This window comes from Orcinus orca, chromosome 6, assembly GCF_937001465.1.
Source record: "Orcinus orca chromosome 6, mOrcOrc1.1, whole genome shotgun sequence".
NCBI classification, from domain to species: Eukaryota; Metazoa; Chordata; class Mammalia; order Artiodactyla; family Delphinidae; genus Orcinus; species Orcinus orca.
This window is the reverse complement of record NC_064564.1, coordinates 97,979,857-97,999,475: the sequence shown is the minus strand read 5'-3', so window position 1 is coordinate 97,999,475 and position 19,619 is coordinate 97,979,857. Positions and strand designations below refer to the sequence as shown.

Genomic DNA, 19,619 nt, shown 5'->3' with positions numbered 1-19,619 from the left:
TAATGACTTTGAGGTTAATAATTCTGTTTCTGGAAATTTATTATAAGGACATAATAAAAATATTTTAAAATTATCTGTACAAAACTGTTATCGTAGTGCTGCTTACAACATTAAAATGCAACATTTCATATGTATCCCAGCTCTATAAACTATATAGATAAATAGTCTAGAAAGAAGTATACCAAAGGCTATGTCTGATTTTTTTTTCCTTTTTGCTATACATAAAATATTGTGTCTTTTTTACTTCTTTGCTAATAATATATAAACCAAAAAATAATAAAAGTACTATTAATCTTAACTTTAACTTTCCTGATATTTCTCTCCAATAGGTGTCAATCCACGTTCATCCAGCTTTTACCCCACCTTATCTTTTCCCAATTGGAGATGTTGCTATCACGTACACAGCAACTGACCTATCCAGCAACCAAGCCAGCTGCACTTTCCATATCAAGGTTATTGGTAAGTCTTCAAATTACTTGGGTAGGTTTGTGAAAATAATCCAGTGCCCCCAAAGACTTTCCTTCTCCTTTATCTTCAACAACTCCTTTCTCACTGATTCTTCCTTCTGTCATTGAAGCCACTTCCTCTTTGAAACCTACGTACCCTTTAATTATCACTCTGTCTCTTTGACCCCTTCCTATATGAGCCTTTTGAAAAGTTCCCAATGGTTGCCATCATCTTTTGACTTAACTGCCATTTATTCTCAAAGTCACTCAAGTCTGGCTTCTGTCTCCTTCACTCATAGAAACTACTTTCATCAAGGTTACGGTGATCTCTAGAGCTAATCCTACTGCACACTTTTTAGTCCTTATTTGACATGTTTCCATAGATTTTACATTATTAACCATGCTCTCTTTATCAAAACTGCCTCCTTCCATAGCTTCTCTGACACCAGTCTTTCTGGGTTTTTTCCCCCATTATTCTCATTTTTCCTCCTTGATTGCTTTTTTAGGCTTCTCTTCCTCAGACCAACTCTCAAATGTGGATCGTCCCCAGGATTCCGGCCTTGGCCTTCTTCTCTTTCTCTCTCTCTGGTTTTCCTGGTAATTTTGTTAACTGACAGCTCCCAGATTTCTATCTCCAGCTCAAATTTCTCTTCTGAAATTCAGAGCAGTGTATAATACTGCCTACCGACTTTCCCACGTGGATGCCCCACAGGTACTTCAAACTCACCCAAACCTAAAATATTTCTTAGCTCAGAAAATGGAGTGAAGACCTAGCTACCATGCAGAAATCTGGAAGTCATTCTTGATTCCTCTCCCTCCATCACCAACATCTAATACCTCATCAGGTTCTACTGGTTTCATCTCCTTAGTATCTCTGAAATCTGTCCCAGTCTCTCCATCCTCACATCCCACTGCTATACATCACTCCTTCTTTTTAATTTTACTTTATTGTTTTGGTTTGGTTTACTCCATCATCTCCCAATTGGTGTTTGTGCTTTCAATCAATTCAGTAGATACCAGATACCCACCAGCAAGACTTAATACGTGGAGAATATATGAAGTGGTCTGTAGCACTCAAGAGCACAGACTCTGAACCCAAACTGCTTGACTCCATAGCCAGCTCTCCCACTTAAGGCAGCATAACCAGTCACTCTCTGTGCCTCAGTTTCTTCATCCAGAAATAGAATTAATAAATATATTACCTTATAGGGTTATTGTGAGATTTTTGATTAGTTAAGATATACAAACTGCTCAAGGTAGTGCCTGACACATTAAGCTGTGTGTAAATATACTAACATTTTTGTATTTTGGTCTCAGATGTATTTTTAATGTTTATTTTAAAATTCAGTACATTAAATTCATTTCATTTTAAGACTTTTACATAACCTCTTGAAATAACCAATGTGTATCAAACTGGCTTCTTACCCTAGAAGTGATAGGTTTTGGTGAAAGTAGGTAAAAAGACTCATGTGAAAGTCAGTCTAGTTCATGTCATAGTGCTTAGTTGTTTTTAATTGCTTTTTCAAGGTTGTTTTAAGCAAGAACTTTATCAGTCACATGAAAAATATGTTGGGTGTGTTTTTATGGCGCTGTGATTTTAAACATGAAAATGTGATTCAAGAGTTTGCCAAGTTTTCGTTTTTCACAATGAAGAGTCAGCATGATGAAATGTCAAAAGTGTACTCGAGTGTCTAGCTAGACACTAGCTGAATTTTCAAATTATGAAAGAGAGGAAATGGGAGGGAGGAGGGGACAGGAGAAGGAGGGGGAAAGAGAGAGTGGGAGAGAAATGGAGGGGGAGAGAGAGACACAGAAAATATTCCAAAGCCTGCATTTTCTTGTTTTCCTCAGATGAGGGGGGGTGTTGGTGTCTTGATGATAAATGAGAGGAAATAGGAACGCTTTTGCTTAACATTCCACAGAGTGCTGCCTCACTTGCTTTGAATGGACTTTCTCTCCCTCGTGGAGACAATGCATCTGGCTGGTCCCTCCAATTCTTTGACAGTCATTGGCCTCGTCTTACTGCTCTCCTGTCCCTGAACTTCAACTTTAAACTGTTTGGCTAAAATCAGATAAATTTAGAAAATCTTGGAACTATTTCATCTGCAGTTTCTTTTGGGAAAATAGTAAATACTGTCGGATTTGTAAATTTAACTGTGAATTGGCTTGATTCAGAATTCTCAAAGTGCACTGACCTCCTACGAGCGTTCCTTCATTCTTTTCCTTATTCAGCAACTTTTTCTGAGCATCTGTTATGGGCCAGGTGCCCTGCTAGGCCATGGAGACCTAACTGTGAGCAAAGGAGGCTCCACTGCTGGTTGACAGAGTTTACAGCCTAGGAAAGTAGTAAACCAAAGATCCTGTACTAAGGAAATGACAAACGTGAGGAAAAGAGAAAAACTGAACATTTATTCATAAGACTTAGCTTAAAACAAAAATCTATATATTCTCCAGAGGTAGAGCTCGTTTAATTTCAGAATTATATGTTTCCGTGTGTCATTGATAGTATATCATCCTAGTCTTGAGGTCTATGACTACAATTTACCAGCTTAATGACCTAAGGCAAGTCTCTTAAATTTGCCTGGTTTCAGATTCCTTACCTATATAATTAGAAAAGTAGTATTCGTCCCTCAAAGGCATGTTGTTACAAATAGAAGGACATTTCAAAAGTGTAAACATTAATAGTTATGTTAAAATTTCCTCCTTTACACCTTCTTTGTTGTCCTTTACTGACATCCTAAAAATTCCACCACATTCCGTCAGAGCTTTGAAACCTGGCTTATCCGTGCCGCCACCTCAAACCCCTCCTTCAGTGTAGATTACAGTGCCCAGCAACAGACTCACAGTTCTTTCATTTCTACCATGGCTTTCACCCCCTCTCCACTGTAGCCCCCCATTCCCATGTCCACACCCTGTTCTTTGTCTTTACCTGGAATTTATCAGCCTTAGGAATCTGAGACTCCAGTGTCCCATCTATGGACATAACCTCCTGGCCTTCCAACAATACAACATCCTCACTTACATCTTACGTATTCTACAGCATGACTCGGATCTCTGCCCATTGGTCCTTCCATTTAGCATCTGTCAGCCCTTCCGTTAAGAGGAGGATCGTGGGAATGATCCCAGTGAAATGACTGCCTTGGTCATTGCATGCCTTCCCATTATCTGGGAAGGTTTTCTACACTTCTAGGTGGGCCAGCTCAACTACCAGTGGCGAAACTCACAAATTAAATGCTCACCGTATCCTGAATTTGCCTTTCATACTGCTATGCTCATGGTGATTTTAGCAATCTGGTATTCCTTCTTCAACAGGCAGAGGGAAGTATAGCAAGAATCAGCTTTTTCTTTTGATGTTGAGGTCAGGGATGAAACATACCTCCTCATCAAAGGGACCCCAGGGCCAGCCTTATGTCTAACAAGGTCAGGGTTCTCTGCCAGCACAAGTAGACTTTGGTTCTCTCTTGCAACCCTCCTCATCAGTTTTGAACATCAGTTGTGACTTCATTCTCTGATCTCATGTTCTTTAGATGTAGAACCGCCTAGCATAGACTGGTGCAGATCCCCACCTCCAGTCCAGGTCTCCGAGAAGGAACATGCTGCCACCTGGGATGAGCCTCAGTTCTCGGACAACTCAGGTGAGAACGCAGAGATCGTGTTGTCAGTATGTTACCACCAAATGATACTTTATTTTAAAAAGCTTTTAAAAAGGTAAAAGAGAAATGAAAAGCAAATTACATCTAAATAGAATGAATAATTATATAAGGTAATAAGTTTTAATGCTAGGATAAGTATATATAATTTAACATTATTAATCTTACCTATTCATGGCGTTTCCTTTCATTCAGTATTCAGTGGACATTATTAAACGTGTACAAGGTGTTTTATTTGAAAGTGTTCTAATAAATTCATTGAGTCTCTAAGCTTCCATTGTCCTAAAGACATAAACTATGCATCCTTTTGGTAAATCTAACGCAGTTCTATGTTTTCATACTCAGTTCTTAAACATTTGTCAAAAAAGTTATAAAAATTCATGGGAAAACAGAAAAAAATGGGCTAATATAGCTGAAATTCACTTTAAAGCTTTGACCAAAACCCCAAAAGCAATAAGAATGCAAGTTAAATAGATTTCTTAATTAAATTTCCAGTATTCACAGTGACTGACCTATTCAAGGGAAATACTTTATTTAGTAAGAATGCCTTAATTTAATAGGTTTTTGAGTCAACAATTTCTGTGTTATAGCGTAAAATTATATCTTTTATTTTCTACTAGCGGCCAAATCAGTACAAATAGAATGCCCAGCTGGTTTGTATAAACAGAAAATGAAAATTCAAATCAAATAAAGCGACTGCACACAATAACCCTCAAATTGGATTCCTTCTTTCCGCTTCTTTCCTTTCTAGGGGCTGTGTTGGCCATCACCAGAAGTCATACACCAGGAGACCTTTTCCCTCACGGGGAGACGGTAGTGCGGTACACAGCCACTGACCCCTCAGGCAATAACAGAACATGTGACATCCACATTATCATAAAAGGTATACTCTGCATAAGCCTCCAAAAATCTAGTTGAACTTGATATATGTAATCGCTGTTGCGCTCTATTTTGTGAAAGAAAATAGTCCATGAGCAGTAGATGTTTAAAGTTAGAATACTGACAGATTTTACTGAGATTTCTGATCATTATTCCTTCACTTCATGGTAAATAGAAATATTTTCTTCTGGGGTAGTCTTTAATTAACGACTTATTAACATTTTCTCCAAAGTTGTAAAGTATTGTTGTCATGATCCTATTTTGAATGCTTGAGAAGACAGATTCAGAAAATGTATTTCCTATGTAATGTTGTCTGGTTTTCATTTTTCTTAAAGGAATGCCAAAAATAACTTGCAAATCAGAAGTACTTTATCTTTTCATAAAATATGCACAGTTACACATAGGTAATTAATTACCCATAATTACACATAGGTACAGTTTTTTAACTGTACCCACCTAGGAATCAAAAAGCAGACTTTGCAACAATCCCACACTAAGGATTTACTGTGAGAGTTCTTCTGGGAGTAGTGGTGGACAGGAGGAATCCTCTTCAAAATTCAGCTTAGACTCCTGGATTTTAATTTGTATTTCTTATACCACTGTATATGAGGAATACAATTTTTTTTTACACAGGTTCCCCCTGTGAAGTTCCATTTACACCTGTAAATGGGGATTTTCTATGTACTCAAGATAGTGCTGGAGTTAACTGCACCTTAAGTTGCTTAGAGGGCTATGATTTCACAGAAGGGTCTACTGACAAGTATTATTGTGCTTATGAAGATGGTATCTGGAAGCCACCATATTCCACTGAATGGCCAGACTGTGCTAGTAAGTTCTAATTATTTTCTGGACTCCTTTCATATGTGTGAGTATGTATTTGTCTGCCTATGTGTATAACTTTCTAAACATTAAAGGGAAAAATTGCTTTAATATAGGGATTAGGTTTGGTGAGTGGAAAACGGTGCCGTGAATTTGAAGTGTTTGCAGCTAAGAGAAATGCTTGTCCCTTGACTTAAGATATTAGCCCCCCAGAGTCTTGCTACTTATCGGATTGCTATAGGATAAGATTCAGTTTATGGCAAAACCATCTTGGCGCTCTCATTTTCATTTACCAGAATTATCCAAAGAGACTTGTCAGCATGTCATTCTTGACTTGTAAACTTCAACTTATAAAGTATAGTCTTACAGTCTTTAGAAGAGCTTATGTTTAAAGTAAGAGCCGATATACGTGATGCAGTGAGAGATCAGTCACGTTCTCTTTAGAAGTGATTCAGATTTAGAGCTATTCTGTAATCTTATATATTATTATAAAAATAACCCAATATCTTTGTCTAGTGTAAATAATATTTTCTGGAGTGAATCTTTGATCTAGTACTGTAGATGAAGTTTAAATGCCAATGTCTTAGAAAAACAGTAAAGCCCACTTACTTGAGCTATTTTTTTCCCCAAATTTGGGAAGCAAATAAAAGTGATATCACTCACCTCTATCAAAGATTTAGACAGTAGGATTTTTTTTTTTTTTTTTTTTTTTTTTTTTTTTTTGCGGTATGCAGGCCTCTCACTGTTGTGGCTTCTCCCGTTGCGGAGCACAGGCTCCGGACACCCAGGCTCAGAGGCCATGGCTCACGGGCCCAGCCGCTCCGCGGCATGTGGGATCTTCCCGGACCGGGACACGAACCCGTGTCCCCTGCACTGGCAGGCGGACTCTCAACCACTGCGCCACCAGGGAAACCCTAGACAATAGGATTTTAATGCTGATGCTATTAGGAGACATCGTCTCTGAATATTCCGAGACATCTTGCTGAGTCTAAATTCTAAGCTTCTGATCCAAGGAAAAATTTATCTTTGTAAAATTACACTTTCAAGAAATAGAATTTCACATAATATTCAGAAAATTTTCAATGTCTATTGTTTGCAAATATAATATAAACGTATAAGTTATAAGTTTACATAAATATAAATTATAATATCTTTTTTTTTTTTTTTTTTGCGGTACGCGGGCCTCTCACTGTTGTGGCCTCTCCCGTTGCGGAGCACAGGCTCCGCACGCGCAGGCCCAGCGGCCATGGCTCACGGGCCCAGCCGCTCCGCGGCATGTGGGATCTTCCCGGACCGGGGCACGAACCCGTGTCCCCTGCATCGGCAGGCGGACTCTCAACCACTGCGCCACCAGGGAAGCCCAAATTATAATATCTTTGATGCAGCTAGTATTTTTCAAAGATTCCCAGGAATATAATGAGGAGAATTTTTATATCTCTTTTTCTCTTAAATACTCATTTTTTAATATGATTGGAAGGCAAAGAATAATATATCAAAGCAAACTCATCACCGGGTAACTGGGTACAGAGCTGCTTGGCTCATGGTTTATTATGATCAATTAATGCCTGGAAACGTTCCTTAACTGTCATCTTTTGTTTTTATAACAATTCCAAAAATCATGTCAGGATTAAAATACCAAGTTACAGTTATTCCACAGAAAATTAAATCGTTGTTTTGAAAACACTAACCAACTGGAGCTGTTTTTTTCCAACATTTTCCAGTAAAACGTTTTGCAAATCATGGGTTCAAGTCCTTTGAGATGCTGTACAAAGCAACTCGTTGTGATGACACGGAGCTGTTGAAGAAGTTTTCTGAAGCATTTGAGACCACCTTGGGGAAAATGGTATGTCAGTAGCATTCCTGTGTTGTTTGCCGTATTTGAAAGGACGCTCGCTGTTGAGTTTTTTGTAACCTCTCTGGGTCACCTGCCACAAAAATTCTTTGTCCCGATGATTCCCTTCTTCTTTGTGACCCAAACTTGCTCCTCGTATTTAGAATTATTCGTAGGATTTTGGACTTCTGGAGTGAATTATATGTAAATCTGTGTTAAAGCACTTTGAATTTTTTAAAACACTCCAAGTCAGAAAGGGAAGCTTAGGGTCCATGTGGTTTGAGAATGTCTGCTTTGTTATTTAAAGTATGACAAAAATGCCATTGTAGGCTGTATTTCTTTTATGATGAGGAGATCATTGAACATTTAAAGGATTTTCTTTTTCATGTGTTTTCGTTTAGGACTCTTTCAGTGATTCCAAGAAAGCAAAACGATGTATTTAACTGTATTGAATGTCTTGAAGGCAGGAAATGATGACATATATATATATATATATATATATATTTGTATCCGTAACAGAGTTGAGTGGCTTAGATTTTGGATAGATTCTGAAAGTAGATGTAGTAGTAGTAGTAGATTTGATACAGAGTGTGAGAGAAAGCAAGGCATCAAGGAGGCGGAGTGTACAGGAGCATAGATACAGGAGTGAGTCCACATGGTGATGTAAGTGTGTGAAGGAAGGATCTTTTGTGACTATTTGATCTGTGAAAAAAGATGCGGAATGATCAGCCTGGAGTGTGGATGGGGAGGAGTTGCTGGAGGTTTGAGAACACAGAACATGGTATAAAATAATTTTCTAGGAGAGCATAAATGAATATTCTAGGGAAATGTAGTAGGCTTGGCAGTAAGCAGCATTGTGTTTTCTCCTAAGCTATGGTTGAGCATGTGGGCGCAAATGTGGAGAAAGCAGAGCAATGAATTTAACCAGGGTTAAAGGTCCTCCAGGCAAACATATTGAGGAGGGTGCATGCACGGGAGTAATTCATGGTGGTAGACCATGGGATCCAAGATGGGCAAATAAGGAAGTGAAGACATCAGGAGCTGAGAGACAGTGAGGAGGTGGGTAGCATCAGTGGATTATAGATTCTGACGAAGTCAAAGAATTGTTGGATTCTTGGGAGTAGGAGAAGGTGCAGTTACTGGTAACAACGAGGTCTGAGGGTATGATCATGAGACATACCCTCAAGTGTATGTCTCATGTATGTCAAGTGACAAAGTAGAGCTGGGGGCTTCCCTGGTGGTGCAGTGGTTGAGAACCTGCCTGCTAATGCAGGGGACACAGGTTCGAGCCCTGGTCTGGGAGGATCCCACATGCCGTGGAGCAACTAGGCCTGTTGCCACAACAGAGCCACAACTACTGAGCCTGTGCTCCGCAACAAGAGAGGCCGCAATAGTGAGAGGCCCGCGCACCGCGATGAAGAGTGGCCCCCGCTTGCCACAACTAGAGATAGCCCTCGCACAGAAACGAAGACCCAACACAGCAAAAATAAATTAATTAATTAATAAACTCCTACCCCCAACATCTTCTTTAAAAAAAAAAAAAAGTAGAGCTGGAAGACAGAAGAGGAAGAGAAAGTGAGACTCCAAGGTGATAGAAGGATCAGCTGGGTGGATGCAGAAATCACCGAGGGCTCTAACAAGGACGGTTACCAAGCGCTCTCAGAATGAGAGGGTGACTCAGAGTGGGGGAGGGCTGTAGGTGATGGCCACAAGGAGGGTCAGTGTGTGGTATAGTTGATTGCAGGAGCTTCAAAACTGTGAGGCTTCAAGGAGGTTCATGGGAGCATGATCTGGAAACAGCAATAAAGAGTGAGGAGGACACTTCCTCCATGCCCACCACCTAAGAAAACTAGGAAGTCAGGTTTCATTGAGAGCAAAAATGAAGAGAACATAAAGAGAGGAGGTTAAAAAAATAATAATAATAATAGGAGATTGGCTGATTACTGACTGTGTGTTTCAGAGGGCATCGAGGAAGATTTTGAGGACTTGGAGAAGGGTGGGAGATAGGGTCAGAGAAAAGGGAGCTAAAGAGCCATTAATAAAATGTTGTAAATCAACTGCACTTCAATTTTTAAAAAGCCAAATGGGGTGAAAGTTAAGAGACAAGAGATATCCCAAGAGTCCTGGTTCTCTTGTGGTAAGTGATATAAACCGAAAGAAAAGGCATGAGGCTAATCCTGGTGGTCCACAGGCACTTAGAGGAGGTAGGGGAGGGCATGGAGGAGGTCAGGAGCCTTTTTAAGGGCAGACAGAGCTCTAGGGCCCTCTCTTCCCTCCTGCTGATGGAGAGGTGAAGGCCAGAGGAGCAAAGGGCTTATCCAAGGCACACCCAGATGTGAAGTACATTTTGTCCTCTTCATTTTTTATTTGCAGGTCCCATCATTTTGTAGTGACGCTGATGACATTGACTGCAGACTGGAGGACCTGACCAAAAAATACTGCCTCGAATATAATTATGAGTATGAAAATGGCTTTGCAATTGGTAATGAAATTATTTAGTGTGGGTAGTTGGCAAAACTGATCTGCAGACTAAGAAAATCATTCCAGAAGAGTGGGGCAAACTGGAAAAATGATCTTTCATTCATTTATTCATCAAGTATTTTAAGATGACTGGATAACTTGGTACTGTGCTTAATGATCTTTATAAATACATTACATTTGGGGTATCAAATAAATTCTTTCAAAATATTAGCCAAAATGCCTCACGATGATAAAAACTAAGAAAACTAAGTCACATTATGATTGTAAAATTCAAATATTCATATGAGATCTTAGAAGAGAATAGTAATAACTATAAAGTACTAACAACAATTTTTATATGGCATTTAACTTAAATTGCAAGTAAGCCATTTATTCAAGTCTAATATACCTTCAAGTGGAATTCTGATGTTTTCTTCATGTAGAGTCTGAACACTTTTTTCTTGTTTTTTTGAGATATAATTGACGTATAACTTTTATTAAAGCTACTCCAAAGTGTGCTATGTGAGTTTTTTGGCTGGTCCAACTGACCATTTAGCTTACTGTCTTCAGATTTCTAGATTTCAGTTGTGTCCCTCAATTAGCAAACTTCTCCTTTCCAGTAATTATTTTTATTTCATTCTTAGAAAACTGTCCAGAACTTGCAGAGTAATGTTTTAAAATATAATAGTGATAACAAAATAGTGTCGTGTTTAAAGCACATGAACTCTACAAGCAACTAGTAAGGTCTGAATCCTGGCTTCCCCACCAACTAGGTGTGTGGTCTTGAGCCCAAGTTCTCAAACCACTCTGTGCTTCCATTTTCTCACGTATAAATTGGGTATATAAGAGTACTGAACTCAGAGAGCCATTGTAAGGATTAAAGGAGGAAGTACAAGTATAAATAAAGTGCTTAGAAGGTTATTTGAGACAGTATTAATTCACATGACAGCAGACATCCTTTTTGTTTCTGACACTAGTCGTGTTTTTAGTGATGCAGCACTGAGTGATGTTGAATGTTGCTTTAGATTTTTAAATTTAAAAATATTATTTGTGCATATGTGTTTACTGCAAAAATTTGAAAAATGCTAACGAACGATATTGAGATAACCTGCAATCCCAGAAATAATTCTGTTAATATATTAATGAATATGTAACTGTACATGCATATGTATGCTGACCCATACTATTTTGTAAACGTGAGTTTTTAGGTAAGATTTTATTCAGGACATTTTTATGTCATAAATATTATACTTCAATACAATTTTAATATCTGCATATTATTTTATGAGTCAGTTTGCCATAATTTATATAAACAGTTTCCTATTGGTAGGCTTAAGTTGTTTTCCAATTTTAACTATTATGTACAACTTCTCAGTGAACATATTTGACGTTAAAGTTTTAGATAGAAAAACACAAGGTGGCATTGGCAGGGGAGCTGGCAATGGCACATCTAGAATAACAATGCCTCTTCTGTCACACATGACCCAGGTTTCCCTCAACCCCCAGATTGTTGAGGTAGGTTGCAGGGGTGCAGGGATACACACAGAGGGAGTCAGTTGTCATCATGAGGCTTTGAGATGGGTGATGTTTGTCATTCTAGAAGGATCCAGATGGCATGTGGTACAAGTGATCCTAAGAGACAACCCTTCCTTCTTGAGTGTCCTCACAACAGAGTCACAAGATCAGCGTAATGGTTATAACACCTTGGCAAGTCATAATGTATGGAAAATAAAGGGCCAATAAATATATTAAAATTGTTTGATCTTATAATAATCATGTAATTCAAATGAAAACTAAAATGAGATGCCATTTTTGACCTGTCAGATTAACAAATTTGAATAAGAATCATAACACCCAGAGTTGGCAAGGGTGTCAGGGGAAAAAAATCGTATTCGTATATTGTGTGTAGAGGAGACATTGAAGGGCATTTGACGATATGTACCTAAAGGATTAAAAATGCTCAGACCCAGAAATTCCACTTCTAAGGATATTTCTCAAGATAAAAGTCATGCTAATGTACAAACATGTACCACTTTTTATAAATTCTAAGATGTACACTTTTCATTTGGGCATCTCTGAAATTGGGATGTGTCTTCTCATTGATGGTGTCTTATACTTTATGAAATAGTGTATGTACAAGGATGTTCTAAAATTTTGAAATAACCTAAAAGTTTGAAGATAGAAACCTGCTTAGTTTGTAGTATAGCTGTAGAAGAGAATATTATGAAACCATTTGACACAGAAATATTTTATTTTTGAAAAAATTTGAAAAGCTATTACCAAATAATATACATATAGTATGATCTCGTTTTGTTAAAAGTGCAGTATGTTTATTTTTATTCTAGCTATATATATATATATATATATATATATGTATCTATGCATAAATGTGTATGTGTGTATTTATATATTCATAGAAAAAATTCTTGCCTAAAATGTTATGGTCGTTATTTCCATGTGATGGAATTATAAGTAATCTTTTATATTTTTCTTTGCTAATCTGTTTTTTTTTTTCTATCAACATAATGGCTACATGACACTTGTGGGACAAATGTTTAAGTGAAAAACAAAAATATTGATCCCAGTTCTTTTTAATGGCCCAAAACATGAATTAAGCTAAAAAAAAAAAAACCAACTTACTCAAAAACCAACTTACTTAAGTGGACAAGTCTGTATAAATAGAATTTGATGTTTAACGCACCTAGCTAAGCAACAACAGCAGTATGGCTAGACCAATATTAATATCATTTACTATCACTGAGGTTTTAGAATGAGTCAAATATGAGCCAGTTTGCATAAATTAGCTCAGTTATTCCACAGACAAACCTATGAGGTAAGCACAGTTATCTCAGTTTAGACACAAAGAAACTGAGATTCAGAGAGATGAAAGGAGCCTGACTAAGATTGTGCAGCCGTACACCGTATATGAGAAGCCACAGTCTGAATCCCTGATCACAGTGAAATGGAGGGCATCCGAAGAAGCACGTGCAGCCGTGCTGCCTCCAGCATAGTTTCCTAACTACGTAATCATGTAACTTACGTGCTGCCCTCAGAAACTACCCCCACCTTTGAAATATAATGCAGATATGCAGATACTTGAACAATCTTCACAAAAGGAAATCTGTTTACATGCGTTAAGTTTATAACGCTGATTTAAAAAAGCAAGAATGGAGCAAACCCTGAAGGGAAATAGGAATTGATTAAAACCTGTACCTCCTCCCATTTCCTCTAAAGTTAAGGTAATTTATTATTAGGTCAAGGATAGAATGTTTTAAATGCCTGTATAGCTCTACAGAGACTTTGCTTTATACTTTTAATGGAATTCATTGGTAATCTAAACTTAATATGAAGCGCCTAAAGCTACAGTATGATACTACAGACGAAACCTTGTATATGGTATATTATTATGGGCAGTTTAAGCAATGATCAAGGACAGTTTGATTTGTGGACTCACATTAGAACCTAAACGCTGATAAAGGTGCAACTGTAACATCTTTTGTCTCTCTGCCCCAATTGTCCAGGACCTGTCGGCTGGGGTGCAGCTAACAGGCTGGATTACTCTTATGATGACTTCCTGGACACTGTGCGAGAAACACCCACGGGCGCTGGCAAAGCCAGATCTTCACGGATTAAAAGAAGTGCCCCGTTATCTGACCACAAAATTAAGTTAATTTTTAACATCACAGGTAAGGATAGACTATCTATTTGAAAAGGTAAATATAGAGAGAAATTCTTGATTGGAGACCTGTTTTTCAAATTTTCTGTTAGTTATCATTATTAGGAAATGACCCTGGAACTGAAAATTAGGGCAAGCACGATCAACCAAGTTTTGTCATTTTTTTCTTACTATCACAGATGTATTTTATAGTTGCCATAGCAACAAGCCCCCTGCTTTGTGCTCATCTTGACATGATGAACTACGGTGTGTTTTTAAAAAGCCAGAGTTTGCAGGAATTTAATATGTAATCATGAAGAACTCCACAAAAGGGTGATGTAGATCTAGCATAGGAGAGAAAGGTTAAAACAAATCGTGTTGTTTTTAATATTCTCGTTGCTCAGTAAGTGGTGTTTAAGTTTCAGTTTATTTTTCCTGGAAGATTTTTAATATGCTATTTCTCTTTGGTAAAAACTCAGTACAGGTGGCTTCCTGCAACGCCATGTGTGTGTGTTATGTTTTCTCTTGTTTCGTTTTTATCTCAGCTAGTGTGCCCTTACCTGATGAAAGAAATGATACCCTTGAATTGGAAAATCAGCAACGACTCATTAAGACATTGGAAACTATCACAAATCGACTGAAAAGGACCCTTACTAAGGAGCCCATGTATTCCTTTCATCTTGCATCTGAAATGCTTGTAGCTGACAGCAATTCCTTAGAAACCGAAAAGGCTTTCCTCTTCTGCAGACCAGGCTCCATGCTGAGAGGGCGTATGTGTGGTAAGACTTCTCCCTGTAATCAAAAGTATTTGGTGCCTATTGGGTCAAATGACACGGATAGAGTCGTTTTACAACTCTAAAGGGATATTGTGATGAAAGCTACATTTTCTTATTGTTACATGCTTAGTGTCTCAAAAATCTAGATAACCACTATTGGTCACAACAAGAAAATTATTTTAGGTGAGCGACTCAAATCTTCGTTTTATTTATAGATCTTTAGACCTCACAGCTTTCAGCAGCAACTCCAATAACAGAAACTCATACTTTCTGACCACTCATGTGTGCTGGCTGAGCCCGTCTCATGTGTTTAATCCTGTTTAGCTACTGTATGCGGTACCATTCTTATTAAGTACATTTTATACATGAGAAAACTGAAGCCAGGGAGGCTAAGAACTTACCCAGTAAGTCTTACCATTTAAGACAGTAAGTGGTGTAGCCGAGATTCCCACCCAGGCAGCCAACATGAAATTCATATAGCATAAAGTGAACCATTTTAAAGTATACAATTCAGAGACTTCCCTGGTGGTGCAATGGTTAAGAATCCGCCTGCCAATGCAGGGGACACGGGTTCGATTCCTGGTCTGGGAAGATCCCACATGCTGCGGATCAACTAAGCCCATGTGCCACAACTACTGAGCCTGTGCTCTAGACCCCGCAAGCCACCACTACTGAACCCACGTGCCACAACTACTGAAGCCTGCGCGCCTAAAGCCTGTGCTCCGCAACAAGAGAAGCCACCGCCTTGAGAAGCCCGCGCATCGCAAAGAAGAGTAGCCCCCGCTCGCCGCAACTAGAGGAAGCCCGTGCACAGCAACGAAGACCCAGCACAGCCAAAAATAAATAAATAAAATAAATAAATTTATTTTTAAAAGTATACAATTCAGTGGTATTTAGTACAATCGCAATGTCATTCAACCGTCACCTCTATCACAATTCCAGAACATTTTCATCACCCCCAAAGGAGACCCCGACCCATTAAACTTCCCTTCCCCATTCTCCCTCCCCCGAGTCCCTTAGCTTTTACCCCTAATTTAGATTGTCACAGTCTGGATCAGTTCAAGTCTCTTTCCCCAACAAGTCATCATTTATAGATGGCGGGATCTCCTCTGACTAAACTCTGTACACTCAGTGGAACCAACTGACGTGAGTCTTCTGTTAACCCCTCTGTAGGTTGGGGCTCTTGTGTTCTGGTCGGAAAACCTTCCTCCACAGTTCTTATTGCTGTTCCCAGAGCTCCGCTGAGTTTTTCACAGTGTGATAAACACAGTCCATCCAAAGCACATGAACGTCGTCTTTCCGAGCCTCCTCTTGTTTCTTTCTCAACCTGTGAGTGAAAATCAGGAATTGCCTTGGCCAGCATTTAGCATTTCTCCGTGTGGTCTTCAGACTACCTGTGTCAGCGTACCCTGAAGTGCTTTCAAAATGCAGCTCGATTAAGGCCCCATCCCAAAACGGATGCATCTGACCCCTTGGGGTTAGGGCATTGGAATCTGAAATGTAATAAGTTGCCAGGTAATTCTTACATACCTTAACACCTCAGAATCACCCAAGTGATTCTTTCAAGTGTCCTCTCTCTAAAAATACTAACTTCGATAGCAGTCTTTCAGTGAATTTAACATCCCACTTTGGTCTCAGAAACTCTGCACTCCAGGCGTCCAAATAGTAGAGCAAATCTTCAAGGAAGGAAGGTTCTAAAATTGGCCTGTTTCCTCGGAGGCTTTGAGTCTGAGGATGCCTCAGACTTGCCTTCAGTGGGCAGTAATTCCTGCAATCAGAGACAAGGGTCGACTTAACTCCCTTTTTTTAGGCTCACCACCTTTGCCTGTTTTTATTTCTAGAAATAATGCTATAATGGACACTCAATTTCATAAGGGAAACCATTCAGAAGAACAGCTATGAAATCATTTTTCATATCACGAAGCCCCAAATTAACCTAAACATTCATTGTTTTATCCTCTTCTTCCATGAACTGTGTGTTTCCAGAATAATCTGGTTTATTAGAACTTTAACCCACACTTCAAAGCCGCCATCATATAAACACTAAGCTTGGTCAACAAGAATTTGCATTTTCTCAAAAAAAAAAAAAAAGAATCTACCGTTGGTTTAGAGGAATACATTTCTGGAAGGTTTATCATGTGAGTAAGCCTCTGGCAGTAAAATTTAACCCATAAACAATAGTATCTGGAAGCAGGCTTTTTTACTCTCATGCCTTAGGGAAAAAGCACATTCCATACTATATTCAGTGTTTCCTGCTTGTTTTCTCTTCAGTCAATTGCCCTTTGGGAACCTACTATTCTCTGGAGAATTCTGTCTGTGAAAGCTGCTTGATGGGCTCCTATCAAGATGAAGAAGGGCAGCTTGAGTGCAAACCCTGTCCAACTGGAACTTACACTGAATATCTCCATTCAAGAAGTAGCTCGGAATGTAAAGGTAGGGGCTTAGTGCTCATTTTGACCAGAAGCCTAAATTTTGTTTCCAGTTATAAAATCTCAATGGCAAATAGGATGAAGTATGAGCATTACCAAAAGCAATTTCATTAATTGATTTTTTTCTTTCTTTTAATTGCAAACTGTTACCTGAATGTTTCCCTCACTTTAGAGAAGTCCATTTATCTTTCCTTTTGCAACAGTCCATTGCTCTAAGTCAAACTCCACTGTCAAGAACTCTAATCCACATTCGTCAATGAACCTGGTGTTTTAGTGAATCTCACTTTAATTGGTGGAAAGGACTTTCATGGCTCTTAACAAGCATTAGGCTGCTTTTTGTTAGAATAATATTTGATGTGATGAGATTCACTCTCCATTTACTTGGAAATGAATAACTACAGGCCCATATGCACCTATTCTTGCTACTAAAATATCCAGCCCTTTCAAAATATTGTTACTGTTATTCTCAATGAACATTCCTGATAGAAACATTTTCTTTCACATTTAAAGTTACAATAAGACACACCTAAAAGAAGGAATTGCAGAATTGTTACTCCTTGCCTATTGTTGCCAATGCAGGTGTGGGTACCTCATGACACGTAAACTTGAGAGCATTGCTAGGTGATTGCAAATGCACTAAAAATGTTAGCAGCGCTGAAAATGAGAGTCATCCGGAGGAGAAGGGCAGGAGGAAAGGACAGTGCACCGGGAATTGGGGAATCTGGCCCTAAGCCCGCTCTACTACAAAACCATTGCTATGAGTTTGGGAGAGTTGCTTAATTAACCTCTCTGGGCCTGATGCTAAGACTACTTTTACTTCCTCTCTGCCAACCCTCAAATGAAATGGTGTCTGCAGGCAGGAGGAGGTAAGAGGGCCTGTTCTTATTTAGAGTGGAAAAAGGTGCCGGTATAGTCATGAGACTCTAGCTCATTCGGGGGTTTTGTTTCAGTCACTCAAGGGAACAGTGTACAAGCTGAGAACTTGTACAAAAACAAGCTTCCCTGTGACAGCTTGATCTTATGAGTGTGCCTTTCTGAGGTGCAGGTTTCTAACTTCACCCAAAAACTCTTTGTCGACATTTTCTATGTGTCAAACACTGTGCTAGGTCATAATACAAGTAACTGGAAATGAGCCCAAGACTTAGTATACGGAAGTACGGGTAGTCTAAAATATGACATGTATGCTTGGAGTTCTTCGTGACCCTCATTCTATCCTAAGTAAATTAAAATGTGGAAAATCCTATTGTACACAGTGCTAATTTTGTATAGCTGATGTCATCGTTATTAACCATGTTCCATTTTTCGTTTTAGCTCAGTGTAAGCAAGGCACCTACTCATCAAATGGGCTTGAGACCTGCGAATCTTGTCCACTGGGCAGCTATCAGCCAGCGTTTGGTTCCCGGGGTTGCCTCGTATGTCCAGAAAATACTTCAACAGTGAAGAGAGGAGCCGTGGACATTTCTGCTTGTGGAGGTTAAGTCTTAGACATCGCTTTTTTTTCCCAAGCCTCCTAGGTTCTACGCATGGAGGAGTGGAATCTTTTTAGCAAAACCATATGTCTGCTGCATGCAAAGAATGTAAATAACTGTCTCTTCATAGAGAGTTTCCTTCTATTCGGCCAGTCAGTACTTAAGTGTAAACACCCATAATATAAACACCGTGCTGGTACCGTTAGGAACACACAAGAAGCACAAGACTTGGTCCCAGCCCTCAACATTTGTAACCATGTGGCCACATGATATGATAGAAATACATCTCAACTAGGAACTTAGATTCTTCGGGTTAAAATGAGGTCTTATCTAACGTTCCTTGAAACTCTAAAAATACAACCTCTGAATTGTAACGTTCATTCCCTACAGTTTGAAGATCTTCATGAGTGATTATCCACTCTGGCTGCATACTAGAATCATGGCACATTTACATCAGTATTTTTAAAATACTGAAACCCAGTCTCTGCCCCCCCCGCCGGATATTCTGATTTAAGTTTTCTGGTTTTCTTCTGAAGTTCCCCCAGGTGATTCTAAAGTATGACTAATTTTGGTTCTCAAATGTCACCATGGAGGGTTTGTTAAAACATAGATTGCTGGGCCCCAGCCCCAGAGTTTTTAATTCAGCAGGTCAGGTGTGGGGCCTGAGAATTTGCATTTCTAACTAGTTCTCAAGTGATGCTGATTCTGCTTGGTCCAGGGACCACACATTGAGAACCACTGGTTTAAATAGAAATATAAAGATTAGAGTTCTATTTTTCAAATAGTTCTAACATCCCTACCAAGTACAGTTTTCCAGCAGTGAAAAAACTGGAAGCCATAAACAAAAGCAAAAGATGAAAACTTAGAATGACAGTGAAACTAGGTCTGACAGTCAAGGTCAACCTATTGCCAGAAACTCCCATAAACTGCAATGACTTTGCAATTTCAGTGGAACTTTGCAAAAAATAAAAATTTGTTGGCCTCTCTCTGCTACATCACTGGGAACAGAACAAGCATGCCTGGCTAAAAGATGACTTTTTAAAAAATTGTGAGTCCTCCCCATTCTTTATACCCTTACTGAAAAACCTAAGGTCTATGGCAATCTGAAAGTTTAAACTCTTCCCTTACTGAGTGATGTTTTTAAGAAGCCAGTCTGCTGGTTCCCCATTCCCTCAAGCTACACACACACATCCCATCCTCATTGC

General features: G+C 39.0%; 1 protein-coding gene across 1 annotated transcript in view; it reads left to right on the top strand.

Annotated features, from left to right (window-relative positions):
• Window positions 1–19,619, top strand: part of SVEP1 (sushi, von Willebrand factor type A, EGF and pentraxin domain containing 1) — a 184,273-nt gene that overhangs the window by 86,081 nt on the left and 78,573 nt on the right. The window contains exons 9-18 of the mRNA XM_004269347.4: window positions 330–459; window positions 3,974–4,081; window positions 4,848–4,979; window positions 5,609–5,803; window positions 7,516–7,637; window positions 9,999–10,107; window positions 13,607–13,771; window positions 14,286–14,519; window positions 16,788–16,949; window positions 18,257–18,418. Coding sequence (XP_004269395.1) covers window positions 330–459; window positions 3,974–4,081; window positions 4,848–4,979; window positions 5,609–5,803; window positions 7,516–7,637; window positions 9,999–10,107; window positions 13,607–13,771; window positions 14,286–14,519; window positions 16,788–16,949; window positions 18,257–18,418 — 1,519 coding nt within the window. The remainder of the gene's footprint in view (window positions 1–329; window positions 460–3,973; window positions 4,082–4,847; window positions 4,980–5,608; window positions 5,804–7,515; window positions 7,638–9,998; window positions 10,108–13,606; window positions 13,772–14,285; window positions 14,520–16,787; window positions 16,950–18,256; window positions 18,419–19,619) is intronic.